The sequence below is a fragment of the Rosa chinensis genome, chromosome 4 (assembly GCF_002994745.2).
Source record: "Rosa chinensis cultivar Old Blush chromosome 4, RchiOBHm-V2, whole genome shotgun sequence".
NCBI classification, from domain to species: Eukaryota; Viridiplantae; Streptophyta; class Magnoliopsida; order Rosales; family Rosaceae; genus Rosa; species Rosa chinensis.
Window position 1 is genome coordinate 2,878,284 of NC_037091.1, and position 14,178 is coordinate 2,892,461.

Sequence of the window (14,178 nt, forward strand, 5' to 3'; positions counted from 1 at the left end):
CCCTTCTATAGGGTATTTGGTAGAGTACAATAGCTACTGTTAGACCCTTTTCCAAGTATATCACTTTCTCTATTGAAGCTACATTACAGAGAGAAGAAGAAGAAGAGCAAGAAAAAGAAGATGAAGTTGCTGCTGCTTATAAAGTTTGTGCCTTCAAAACTACCTAAAGTTATAACCATAGCTCATCATCTTATTAATTAATTACATGCCCTGAACTTCCTTCCATTCTGTCCCTTATATTAACTTTTTAGTAATTAAAAAGAAAAAGAAAAATATATATATCATTATCGGGACGATGATGCATGATGAGGATCATAAACAATAAGAGATAGAGAGCGTGGATATCTAAACAAAATCTTACATTCCCAACACCGCCCTTGTCCCCCACGTCCAAGCAAGAATCGATAGAGTAAAATATAAACATCAAAAGCTAAACAATCAGTAATTAATTAATTACTGGGAGCTAGCTAGATTTGAGATTTTTAATAAGCTACTAGCTCTCTCTCTCTCTCTCTCTCTCTCTCTGTGTAACTAATTAGCAGCTAAACTAATAATTAAGATCAAGGCATGAAGAGCTTATTGCCGCACTTGCAGCGCCAAGCTTCTGGGTAATACTCGAGAGGTATGCTCAGACCTGGCTGAATGGGCACGTGCACCGCCTTGCACGGCGAGCATCTTCCACACTTGGATCTGCATCGCGGCGGCGAAGAACCCGGCCCTCCCAGTCTCTTCTCGGCCGCAACCTCATCTTCGGTCTCTTGAGGCTGCTGGTGTCGCCCACCTGGAAAATTAAATGAAATAAGTTACTACAGAATTAGGAACAAAGTTTCGAGGTGAGTTATCGAGAGAGTGCTAGACTAGTTACCGAGTTGTGTTGGAGTAGTACGTATGGCGGAGGCTGAGGTGATGAGGAAGAGGAAAGCCAAGGCTGTGAGGGTTGAATGGTGATGGTGGCGGCGGTGGCGCAGTACGCCCATGGCTGAGGTGGAGCTGCGCACGTCAGTAAGTAGCTACAACTGGCTGGCCTGAGAGAGAGAAGGTCTGAGACTGATAGAATGGATCGGATGATGTAAAAAATAGAAAAGTCAGGGCTATAACTCAGGAGAGGAAGTTTGAGGATTCAGAGAGAGAGAGAGAGAGAGTGGTGCTGGTGTTGGTTATGGCAGTGTGGGCGAGCGTGTGGGTTGCAAGACTGGGAGGAGTGGTCTAAGTCAAAATTAAGAACAGAACACAGATCGATCAAAAGCTAGAGATGGCATCGAGTTTGTTTTATTGCTTGGCTAAAGGGTGGTAGTGGCCCCCTTCTCCTCCCTGAATGATTGTGATGGATTTGAACACAGACCAACTTAGAACCCACATTCACCACAATGCCACTGTAAAAATCATGATCAATGAGAAATTGAGAATGAGGGAAATACTTGATGGTCCGGATTTACAGCTCTCCATATATACTTATATACAGCCCTCAAACCATGACTTTTAGTACCTTTAATCTTTGTGCCACGTACTTGCATTACAGACCTAATTCACATTGTACGTGTACCGGTATATTGTGCATTGTGATGTCATTTATGTCTTGTTTCTTTCAAATGTAAAACATGTTGCGCGTGTAATTATACACATTTAATTTATACAACATATATAGATCAATAGTATACTTTTAAAAAATCTTAGACGATTGTCATATTTAACTACCCTCTGATACAATCATGACCACACATTCTAGTATTCAAAATGAATAACGTACGGCTACTAATGACCAAAACCCTAATCTTCCGAACCATTTTTTCTTTTCAAGAACTAAGTTCATGTACTGCAGGTGATACATATGAATCTATTTTGAAAATTAAAGCTACTGCTGCTACTCTACCTTAGGGTTCATAAAGACAGAAATGAGTTGATTAATGGCATACGAGGAATGACAAATAAAGGAAAGGTGGCTTAAATGTAATATGACCAAAAGCGGGTGGGTTTTCCAGGTAAATTAAAAAAGCGACGCACTATTGAAGGCGCCCGTGTGGAGGAGAGAATGGAGGAGAAGGATGCTTGTCCTGTACGGGACGAACACAGAACGTATATATCTGAGTCAAGCCTCAACCCCACCGCACCCAATACTCTATAGAAGCCCACAACCCTCTCTCTATATACTATATACGTACTAGTATACAGTTCTACACCCACCACCATTATTGCTCTCTCTCTCTCTGTCCTATTAAATTTCTGGGAGGGACCCTTAATGCAGAGGGCACGAGACCCTACAGTGGGACATGGACACCTTGTTGGTGTTGTTTTATATTGTGGAGTTTTATTTTTGTTTCAGAGGGTAATTATTTCGAAAAAGAATGAGGGGGAGAAGGAGAAGAATTGTATTAAAGGAAACCCCATGATCTTTCTGTAAGTGCGGGCCTAGGGTTTCAGAGGGAAAGAGATGAGAGGAGGAGACTGTAAGAGTCGGTGAATCGATCTGGGACGACGTCAGTGAGTGATTTGACGGGTTTTGGGGGTTGGGTTGCATTAAAGGCTAACAAGAGTAGCTGCCACATTTGAGCTAGCTAGGAGGAGGCCGACGACTCAGAATGATTTGCTGGCTCTCTGGTCATCGTTTTGGTTGCACAAGGCTAGTCACGTAGGTTTTACGACACACTAGTTTGGTTTGCTTGACAAACCGTTCAAAGGTACTGTCGGACAATTAAAAGCGCTTCTAATCTTGCAAAAAAAAAAAAAAAACAGTGATAGTTGAACAGTTTTTTTTTTTTTTTTTTTTCATAAAGTATATGTGTTGGTCTTGTTAAACTGTTTTGAGATAATTCATCAATATATTTATCTTCTCGGTAGGTATTATCTTTAGAATTCAATCATTAAGTATGTTTACTAAACATTTCCAGTACTCAATATTTACTAATGGTTTGAATTAGAGTAGGTTGAGCATAAACAGTTAAAAGCTTTCAAAGTTATGAAAATTATTTTTACTGCCTTTTCTCTTAAAGCATGAATGCATGGTGCTTTCTATGTTATGTAACTAAAAAAGCTTCTCTACATTTGGAAGCTAATAAAAGAGCAATGAAACCTATATAAAAGGCCTATTCGATCTGGTTGTGGTATGATTTCAATAAAAAACTCGGAAACCCTAATCTTCGTGTTCTATTTAAATTGCGAGACAAGCTATGGTACTTGTGGGTATCTCATACACTCATTTACAACTATTTGAACAAATAATTACAATTATTTGAACCAAAATTACAACATTGAGAACAAAAGTTATCATATTCATTTACACTATTTACATATAGTTAAACAAAAATTACAACATTAACAACGAATTTGTTCAAAAGCTTGTAATAATGTCGTAAGAGGTGTAATCACTATTATTAGAACTAAGGTTACACAAAATAGGACTCAATATTACAACTCTGATAACAAATTTGTTGTCTCTTTTGTAAATGTGGGTATGAGATACCCACAAGTACACTAGAATTTTCCTTAAACTGCGGACTCAAATCTTAAACCTTCAACCTAGTTAATTAAAAAGAGCCAAAATTGGTGAATGTGATCCAACATAGATCACCATTTCTGGGTTAGTAGCTAGAAATTATGAAGGAATTAGAGCAGAAGCTTAAAGCTTAATTAGGGGGAGGCCTTGGCGAGAAACAAGCTACGCTCTTGCCCTGTTGGGCCTTTATGAGTTTTGGGGGTAATGATACGGCCTACTTTAAACAGTTATAGGACTGTTGAATACCTAATACGCTGGGTAGTCCGTGGCAGGAAGCAACCATTTACTTGTTTTGTATACGCATGATTACATTATGCTGTACAAGCTAGCTAGTTGGAAAGGGACACTTCACTGAGCTAGTATTAGGATATATTTCGAATTCCAAAATCGATCACGAAACCCCGGATTGTTGATAGCTGAGCTTGTTTGCACTTCTCTGTAAAACTAATTCGATCGATCCTATATATGCGGGATGATTATGAAAGATATGCAATGATCCATATTTACTAACTACTTAGCAGTTCAAAAAGCAGGACGGTACTCATCTAGCTTCAACCTTGCGGTTTATTTAGTACTTGGGAGACTACTTGTAGTCTTGTACTAGTACTCAGTGGTCGGTACTGAGATTATATATGCAGTGCATTCATCACCAAGTATTTATAATTAACCACCAAAACTTTAATTCTTCATAGGCTCATAGCAACCTGGGGTCGTCAGTCTTCACAGTAAATGTGATCAAATCTCTCTCAGTTGGCCGGTGTAAGCATAAGATATTGTAGCTTTAAATTTCAGTTGGCCGGCCAGACATACCTATACATGATGATTAGTACTGCAGAGCTAGGAAGACTCATCAATTCAACCTAAACTCTAACGTTAGGGTTTGTAATTTATTGAATAATGGAATACTAAGCTTTCTCAGTTCTAACCAGTAATGTCAGTAACTTAAATTTGCAGACAATATGTATTCTCCGTCTTTCCTGGTCAATAGCAGTACGTATTATTGTCTAGAGAGCTCTACAATCTACTGCACGATACTACAATATCTCCTGCATTTAGAATTCCATTTGGTTTTACTTTTTAGCTTGCTTAAAGCCTGCAAATTCTCCTTGAGAATTTGGTTTCTGCAAGGCCATAGAGCTCGAGGAGGGTAATAACCATGTACTTTTATACATCATGAAATAGAACTAAAGGCGGCCTCTTTTCTTTTTCTCAGATGTTTTTGTACTATAGGCGTACAACACCACTCTGATTGTAGTGGCCGGCATGGCAGCTATTTGAGGTTTGCGACCTATCATTATCGTGCATGTATCTTTTTATCTTGAACGGGCTTCCAAATTCTAAGCAGCCATTGATGGATTATATGCATCTGAGTTTGTCGATTAGCCTGTGGATAATTGATGATGCTAATATACGTGTGTGTGTGTGTGTGTTGCTGAAACTCAGTCTCCATTTTCTTCATCAATAGCTCTTTCGGTTTTCCCAAAGTGAGCTCAAGAGAGACCAGTCCTTATCAGTACTAACAATACTGGTTCAGGTTCCATTAACTTATGTAACTTGGCCAGGAATATAAAAGCGCAATATCGAGCTATGATTGTGCTACAGTGTCAGCAATTGTGCAAAGCTACAATTTGGAGGGGTTTTTCCCTGGGTTTTCTTTCTGACACTTCAATTGATTGAGTGACGATCGAGCTATAGTCTCTAGACTAGGGTCTCAAGTCTATTAATCTACTAGAAGCAGTACAAATGCAATTACGCACAGCATGTAGAGTAGTTGAGTAGGAAGCTATCGTAGTACTGTAGTAATGTGTATTATTAGGAATTATCTTCTAATATATATGTGGCTATATCGTTTGATATGTCGATTTGTTTGAAGCAGTCATTTCACTTTCATCACGAGAAAACTTAATAGCTATATCATTTGTTCGATGTGCGGCCAGTGATTTACTGTTTCATTATCACAACCTAACTACTCTTTCAAGTTTTGGATTTTCCTCTCCTAAAACTCGAATCTTATCTCCTAGACATCATTCTAACAACTTTGTAAGTGAGTAATATCAGAAACGTGCATGCTAGGCAAACAATCTATCAGATATACAATCACTACTCCCTAATGTCAATTTCAAATGGCGTATTATTATAAACATATTCAAATAAGAAAGTCCATTTCAAGTGTTTTCAGTTGCTACTATTTGTAAACTTTTCGCTGGTCATATTCATTATTCAAGCAGCTAGCCGTTTGGCAACAGGTAGTAGGTACCATGCACAATTCCATCCAAGACTTTCACATTTTGAAATCTTTTGGGGCCCAATGAAAGTTGCGTCGTGCCCTTAGAGTGATAGAGGTGAATTGACATCCCCCATAGATTGGTCTGAGTGACGATTAATTATGGTGAAGTTTAGAAGCATGATGAGGGGGTTGGAGGTTATGGAGCTGTGTTTAGGATCATAAAGAACGTTTTCTTGGAGCTTTTAAAGTTTTAATCTTGAGATCCCTAGTTCCATTGCGACAGGGGTGATGACTGTGAATCTGTGATTAAAGCAATTGAGCTGGCGTGGGTCCGTGATTGGAAGCACATATGGCTAAAAGTTGATTTTTCTCTGATTCTGAATTAAGTCTCTTTTGTTGGTCTCCTGACAACTTTGTATTAGCTGGCTCAATTGCATGTACTAGATTTCTCAAATGATTTTCTGTGTATGACTTTTCCTAATATGGTGTGGGGGAATGCACTTTCATTTTTTATTTTATCGCATTTTAAGAGTGATTACTTGAGTATTAATTTCTCAATTTCAAGTTACGATAATTTTTTTTTTGGCTTTTTAGGGAGGTTTGGTTTGGTCCCCTCCTAAGTTGCTACTTTTCTTCTTATTTTTTTTTTAAAATTGCAAATAAGGGGAAGGCTTCAGTTAAAAATTAAAAAAAATAAGAAAGTCAAAAAAGGAATACTGTGTGATCTAGATAAGAATTGGGTAAAAAAAAAAGCAGAAAAAGCTCCAACAACAAGCCTGCATCCCAAAAAAACTAGTTCCCTCACACAAGCAAATTCAAATCCCAAACCCCAAATTATAAGGGGAGAGGATCCTCTTTTGACCAAGCTAAGCACCTGAGCTTCCTAAGCTTTATACCAGATGATGACATGTGTCAATTTTTAGATCTAATGGTCTACGATTCCTCTATTTATTCCCCTTAATCTTTTCTTTCCCTTTCTCTCCTCCTGAACTTTCTATTCTTCTTTTCCAGTTTTCCTTCCCTTCCCTGATCTAATGGTCTACGACCCCATTTGAAGTTTTTGCACAATCGGGTCTTGTAATGCAACCACTTATATCTCCTCTCGGGATCATTTAGTCTGACCCAGCCTTAGAGATTCTGAGTTTCTTGAAAGCTTGGTGGTGTTCAATGTCAGATACAGCTTCGAATTCTTTACCATCTCTCTAAAATCGAGTGAAAAAATTGGCAGGTTGATTCATGATTACTCATGTTGGTACAACTTAAAGCTTAAACCAATTTAGAAGATCAAGCTTTTTGGTGGAATATCATACAACCCAGACGCAAAATTCTTTTCCTTTTGTTCTTCACTCACACCATTAACAATCTTGGTATCTCCATACAGAGGAATATTGGACTCAAACTTAGTGAAAGAAAATGAGGACCCTGAGTCTGCAGCTAAGGCTCTGAGGATTTAACCCATTACTAGCCACTGTTTGTTAACTCTCAAGTATAGTATTTGAACAATGGCAAAGAACTGAATAAATTATGTGTTTGCAAATACAGAATAGCATAGGGTTAGGGGTTAATTAATCAAAGAACTCAAAATCACTCGGCCATTTTCAGTTTTCATCTTTCTATATATATATTATACCCAAAAATCTAGTAAACCTACTTTAGGGATATTGACTTGAAGGTTGAAACTAGGGAATCCTCAACCCTAAACTCTTTAGATGAAAATTAAGAGCAGAGCCAAAGCAGCTAAGTGGATGAAAATGGATTACGAGACCATGGCTGAGATGGGTTTGAGTTGAATCTAAGATGGGTTTCTATGGAGAGAGAGAGAGAGACTGACTTCGACAGTCGTGAATGAAGGGAAGAAACAGGGGACAGAAAAAAGAAAAAGAAAAAGATAAACCAAAAATTGTAGACCATTAGATTCATTTAATACACGTATCGAAATCTAGAGAAAAGCTTAGGAGAAAAAGATGCTCAGGAGAGGATCCGTGTCCAATTATAAGCCATCTCTAAATCCATCTTGTGGTCGCTACTCAAAAGAAGAGCTGCCATCGAAACTCCACCAGCTTCAAGAGTGTACTTACATGAGCATTTGCAAGCATAATTAGCTATAATGAGCCACGCTCATGCTACCGCCAGCTGTACTGACTCCCACCAAAGGAGTGACTTGCAGGAACACAGCCAAGCAGGCTACCGCTTGAGCCCCGACTTACCCCCAAATCGCCGCGCCAAGATAGCATTAGAAGCTCCAGATGCTCTGACTGAAACATATCAGTTCCACATTGAAAACATGGAGAAGATCAGCTCTCTCATCACCTATAAAAGGTTCTCTCATCTCTCCTCATTAAATTACGCATTTACTACTTACCTACTGTTACTTTGTCAACATAAATACATTGACTAACTTGGGCATCGGAGAAGAGAAGACCGCCCAACGCGGTCTCCCTCTGACGCCCTCTGTATTTTACTTGACAGGTAAACGGAAGCTTTGAATATCACAAGTAGCGGTTCGCCCATCGGATCAGCGTCAATCGAGGTTCAGCTACCGCTAAACTTTTAGACATTAACATTGGCACTGTTTGTGGGAATCCTTGAACAAAAGGTGATCTACCACAACTACCATGACTAGCAGTAGCGGGGAAAATGCTCAGCAGCAAGAGGACCAGTCCGCTGACCCCCACCCCACAAACCTAGCAGCTAACGTTGACCCAGTGGTAAACGTTAACCGTGCACTATTTAATACCCCAGAAAACCTTGCAGCGGGGACCCAGCCGGGCAGCAGTGGCCCACCGGTCCGTGACCTCGCCACTATGTATGAGCTGGCATTGGCGGACCTCCCACATGGCAAATAAGGAGCGCGAACAGGAGCGCATAGAGAAGGCCGAGGACCAAAAGCAGGTGGCCACACTGATGTCAAAGTTCGATGAATTAAAAAAGGCGCTGGAAGCAAACACTAACACAGCACAGAGCGAGCAATCGCGGAGCACCAGACGCAGTCGACCTAATACAGGCGGACTGGTACCCATACCAGTCATACAGATGCATGTACCACTGAACCCACCAGAGGTGATGGGCCCGCCTCCCCTGCCCCGCCTAATGATGGAGCAGGAGGCGGAATCATAGCCAAACACCAACTGCTTGGTAGCCAGGGCTAGAACAGAAGGTAATCCACCTGCCCCCAGGCAGGAGCTAGCTCAGCGGAACCTCCAGGCGAGGCCCGCTAGCGACACAACCGCCCTAATCCTGGAATGGATGCAACAATTAGAGCAAAGGCTAATCCGGGCGGAGGTAGAACTCCAAATCCGCTCTTTAAGTCCAGACCAGGACCATTCACCTCTAGGATCCTGCTGGCCGTCAAACCAGCACACACAAAGACACCAAAGATGTCACATTATAGCAGCATGTCTGACCCCTTCATCCACATATACACCTTCAAAAAAGTAACTAACAATAAGGGATTTGATAACGCCACCCTCTTCCACTTGTTCAGCGAAATGTTGGACAATGAGGCAATGAGCTGGTTCTTCGAATACTCGCGAGGCTCCATTGACTCATTCCACGCACTGTCAAACACTTTCCTCTTGTGGTTCATCCTGTTGGCCGCCGGACATCACAACACAACTCAGCTGTTCAACCTCAAGCAAGGGGCAGCGGAAATGTTGAAAGTGTTCGTCACCAGGTGGCGGGCGGCGGCATCTTGGTGTCGCGATCTCTACAAGACAATGGCCCTGGCAGCCTTCAAGCAAGGACTCCTCAAGGGACCATTTCTCTATCATCTCAATTACAATCATCCAAATACCACATATGACTATGTCATGAGCGAGGCTGTGATCCATGCACAGGCAGAATTCATCACATATGGAGAAAACCCCCCACCGCCGCCAACTCCTACCAAGTCCATTCAACCTTCCGCCAACCATCAGGAGACTGCTAGCAAAGCCTCTGCTACGCTGCCAACTGATAAGAAGATAGAATGGCAACAAGGCACCTACCAGAACAAGCGGCAGAAGGACCAGCATTACAATAAGGGCAACCGCTCATCCCATGGGGATAGCCGTAATAAACAGACGGAGTCCTCCCAGCGGTATGTAGTGTTCACAGTCCTCACAGCCTCGTATGAAGAAATATACGACCAGTGCAAGGACCAGATTCCGCCACCACCCCCAAGAAAATACCCAAGGGTAGGAAAGCCCAGGAACACCGCAAATGGTGCAAATACCATGAGGACAGCGACCACAACACCAACAATTGCAACGCTCTCAAGACAGTTGTTGAGACTTTGTACCGCGATGGTAAGATGGAGCAATTCAAGATACGTCAATAGCCACCCGTGGTCGCCAACATCGAACAAATGGGCTGCATCAATACCATCGACGGCGGTGCTCCAATTACCAACATGTCCCACAGGGCAAAAAAGCTCTATGCGCTCTAACCACCCCAACGAAGTTTGCAATATCCGCTACGAGAGGTCCACTAAACTCCCAAGGTCTGGTTGGGAACCCATTACCTTCTCAGAGGAAGAGGAGCGCAGAGTGCATCTACCCCACTACGATCCATTCTTAATCGATGCCATACTCGATAAATGGTCAGTAGGGAGGGTCCCTGTGGACAGCAGATCCGCTGTCAATGTCATCTTCAATGGTTGTTATAGCAAACTCCAGCGGATAAAAAATTACTCCAGGATCATGAGCCATTGCTTAGCTTCTCTGAAGACATCACTCAACCATTGGGTTTTGACTACATGCGACTAGTTATCGGCGTCCATGTACGGTAGAAATCCATACGGAGTTCATCATTGTCAACTGCTTCAGTTTATACAATGCCATCATCGGTCGACCGACACTCAACAAGCTCAAGTGCATCATAGCCAGATACATGCTTCGCATGAAGTTCCCTACGCCCAACGGGACAAGCTGTGTCAAAGGAAGTCAACAATTAGCACGAGAATGCTACTCCACAATCGTAGCACGGTCGACGCGCCGCCATGAGATACTAACAGTAGGAAACCATGCGCCACCGCCAGACATCTTTGAGGACCCTAGAGATGACTAGAAGAAATATGTCAAAAAGGAGCCTGTCAACCGAGAAACATCTTTGAGGGTTATCAACATCTTCGACGAACACCCTAAGCGGGCAGTCCGCATCGACGCTCAGCTAGATACAGAGGTAGCGGCAGAACTCACCCAGTTTCTATGTGACAACGCCGTCGTCTTTGCATGGTCCTATGCTGACATGCCAGGCATCTCCCCTGAGATCATCACACACAAGCTGAGCATCAAACCATCCTTCTACCCTGTCAAACAACAGCGGAGGGCTTCGATGAGGAAAGGTATCGTGCAATAGGGGAGGAAGTCACCAAACTACAGAACATTGGGTTCCTCAACCAGGTCAATTACCCTAAGTGGATTTCCAACCTGGTCATGGTCAAGAAAGCTAGCGGAAAGTGGCGGATGTATGTCGACTTCAAGGGCCTTAACAAGGCATGCCCCAAGGATAGTTTCCCATTACCCCGCATAGATCAACTGGTCGATGCAACCGTTGGGCACGAGTTACTTAGCATGATGGACGCCTTCTCTGGCTACAATCAAATCAAGATGCACCCCGATGATCAAGAGTGCACCGCCTTCACCACTGACAAGGGCCTATACTGCTATAATGTCATGCCTTTCGGTTTGAAAAACGTCGGTGCAACTTACCAGCGGTTAATGAACGCCATGTTTGCGGAGCATCTTGGCAAAATAATAGAGGTCTACGTGGACGACATGTTGATAAAGAACATCAAGGCCAGCGAACAGGTAGCAAACCTCAGAATCATATTTGCCATTATCTTGGCTTATGACATGCGCCTCAACCAGGAAAAATGTTTCTTTGGCGTCACCTCTAGCAAATTTCTAGGTTACATAGTCAGTGAACGAGGCATAGAGGCCAATCCTGACAAGGTGCAGGCCATCCTCAACATGAAGGCTCCAAAATGGAAAAAGCACTTTCAGAGCCTCCAGGGCAAGCTAACCGGCCTCTCTCGGTTCATTTCCAGTCTCACTAATAGATGCCTACCATTTTTCAAAGTCCGAAAAACAACCCACAAGAAGGTAATCGACTGGAACCCAGACTGTGAGGCGGCATTCCAGAGCTTGAAAGAATACTTGGCAGCAGTCCTACTTCTTTCCATTCCTGTGCAAGGGGAGACACTATACATATACCTAGCGGTATCACAATCAGGGGTAAGATGCACCATTTCAGGCGAGAGGGCCAGGAGGAGCTCCCCGTATTCTATGCCGGCAGAGGCATGAACAGGGCAGAAACAAGATATCCCCCTAGACCTGTAAATGGACCGGATTTTGATCCATACCGGCTCTAAATCCGTTGTTATTGGACGGGTTTGGATCGAAAATTTTGATCCGTTAATGATCCGAATCGGTTAACCCGTTTATTTAACGGATCAAATACAGATTTAAGTCGATCCGATCAGTTAATGATCCGGCCCGTTTTCGTAATAATAAAATATTATTTTTTATTAATATATTATTATTTTTAAAAAAATATAAAATATAAAATATGAAGAATTTATAATACAAATTTTTTGCATAAATCTAAGGAACAGTCCATCACCCAAGATTCCAAGAAGCATTAAAAATTTTGATAATGTAATTCTACTTTTGATGATATTTTTCATGTTGTTTTAATATTTTATTAATATCTTATGAGGTATCATGATATAAATTTAATATTACTATTTAAAATGTTAAAATATTTGAAATTATTAACGGGTCGGATTAGCGGATCGGGTATCCGTTAATCCGGCGGATACGGATTTGGATCGAGCTATCAATGATCCGCCGGGTTAACGGAGCGGGTTTGGATCGAATTTTTTTTTAAGTAAACGGGTTTGGATTTAGGTCTATTCGATTCATTTACAGGTCTATATCCCCGCTGGAATGGCTCGCTCTTGCACTTATTGTTTCCGCTAGACGCCTCCGCCAATATTTTCAAGCCCACACCATTCATGTCTTAACAAACCAACCGCTAAGGCAGGTAATGCAAAACCTGAGCACTCTGGGCGCCTCAGCAAGTGGGCCATCGAGCTCAGCGAGTTCGACATTAACTACAAACCAATAACTGCCATGAAAGGCCAGGCGGTGGCAGATTTCATCGCTGAGCTCACCGAGCATCAGGATGAACCAACCAGGGCGCACAAGAGGCCAACACAGAAATGATAACTGTTGAGGAACCAGCCCCCCAGCAACAGTCATACTGGAACCTCCACATTGACGGCTCTACTTGCGGCAAGGCCTGCGGCGCCAAAGTCATCCTCACATGACCGGAGGGTCTAAACGTAGAATACACATTGAAGTTCAATTTCAAAGCCTCAAACAACATGGTGGAATATGAAGCACTCATTGCCGGCTTACTCCTCGCCATTGACTCGAGCGCTGACAGTGTTAACATATTCAGCGATTCCCAGTTAGTCGTTAACCAGGTCAATAACAGTTTCCAGGCCAAGGACCAACAGTTAGCGGCATACTTGGGTATGTCAGGACACTCCTCAAAAAATTCAAATTTCACACCATCACACAGATCCCCAGGGAAAAGAACACCAAGGCTGATTCACTGGCGAGATTAGCAACCACTCAACCACACCAATGTCCAGCGGACACAAGGGTGGAGCTCCTTGACAAGCCAAGCATCACAAAAACCCTGGCGGAGATTTTCAACATTGAGGCTAGGCTCAGTTGGATGGATGAAATCATCGAATACAAGCGCAATGGGACATTATCAGCGGATAAGGTCGAGGAGCGACAGCTCAAGCGAAGAGCAACCTGCTACAACATACAGAATGGCAAACTTTACTACCAAGGGTTTACTCATCCCAACCTCCGATGTCTGACCCCAGAAGAGGGAAAAGACATGCTTACAATGATACACGCCGGGGAATGTGGAAACCACTCGGGCGTCAGGTCTTTGGCCAATCGCACAATGCGACATAGATACTTTTGGCCCACGCTTGGTGACGACGCCAGAAGGGTGTCAAGGTCTTGCCACAAATGTCAACAGTACGCTGACCTCCCCCATGCCCCGGCGGAACCCCTGTTAATCATTATCGGCCCATGGATCCATTCCATGTGGGGCCTAGACTTACTAGGAAAATTTTCAACCGCTAAAGGTCAGTTCAAATACATCATTGTCGCCATTGACTACAACAACAAGTGGATAGAGGCGGAACCACTAACGGCAACAACTACTGCCAAAGTAACTCACTTCCTTTGGAAGAACATCTACTGCCGGTATGGTGTCCCCCACACAATTATCACAGACAACAGCATCCAGTTCAAAAACAAGGAACTCATATCTTTCACTGCTAACCTAGGCACCAAGATGAGTTTCGCATCTATCGCTCACACCTAAACCAACTGCCAGGTCGAAGCAGCAAACAAGATAATCAAGAAGCTGCTAAAAAATAAACTAGACA

The 14,178-nt window shown here is 42.6% G+C and overlaps 1 protein-coding gene across 1 annotated transcript; it reads right to left on the bottom strand.

Annotated features, from left to right (window-relative positions):
- Positions 1-312: 312 nt before the first annotated feature.
- LOC112200861 (EPIDERMAL PATTERNING FACTOR-like protein 4) lies at positions 313-1,235 on the bottom strand. Its single transcript, XM_024341869.2, has 2 exons — positions 866-1,235; positions 313-781 (listed from the first exon to the last, which is right to left on the bottom strand). Exons 1-2 carry the CDS (start codon positions 975-977, stop codon positions 561-563), a joined length of 333 nt encoding a protein of 110 aa, XP_024197637.1. The 5' UTR covers positions 978-1,235; the 3' UTR covers positions 313-560.
- Between the last annotated feature and the right edge of the window lie 12,943 nt (positions 1,236-14,178).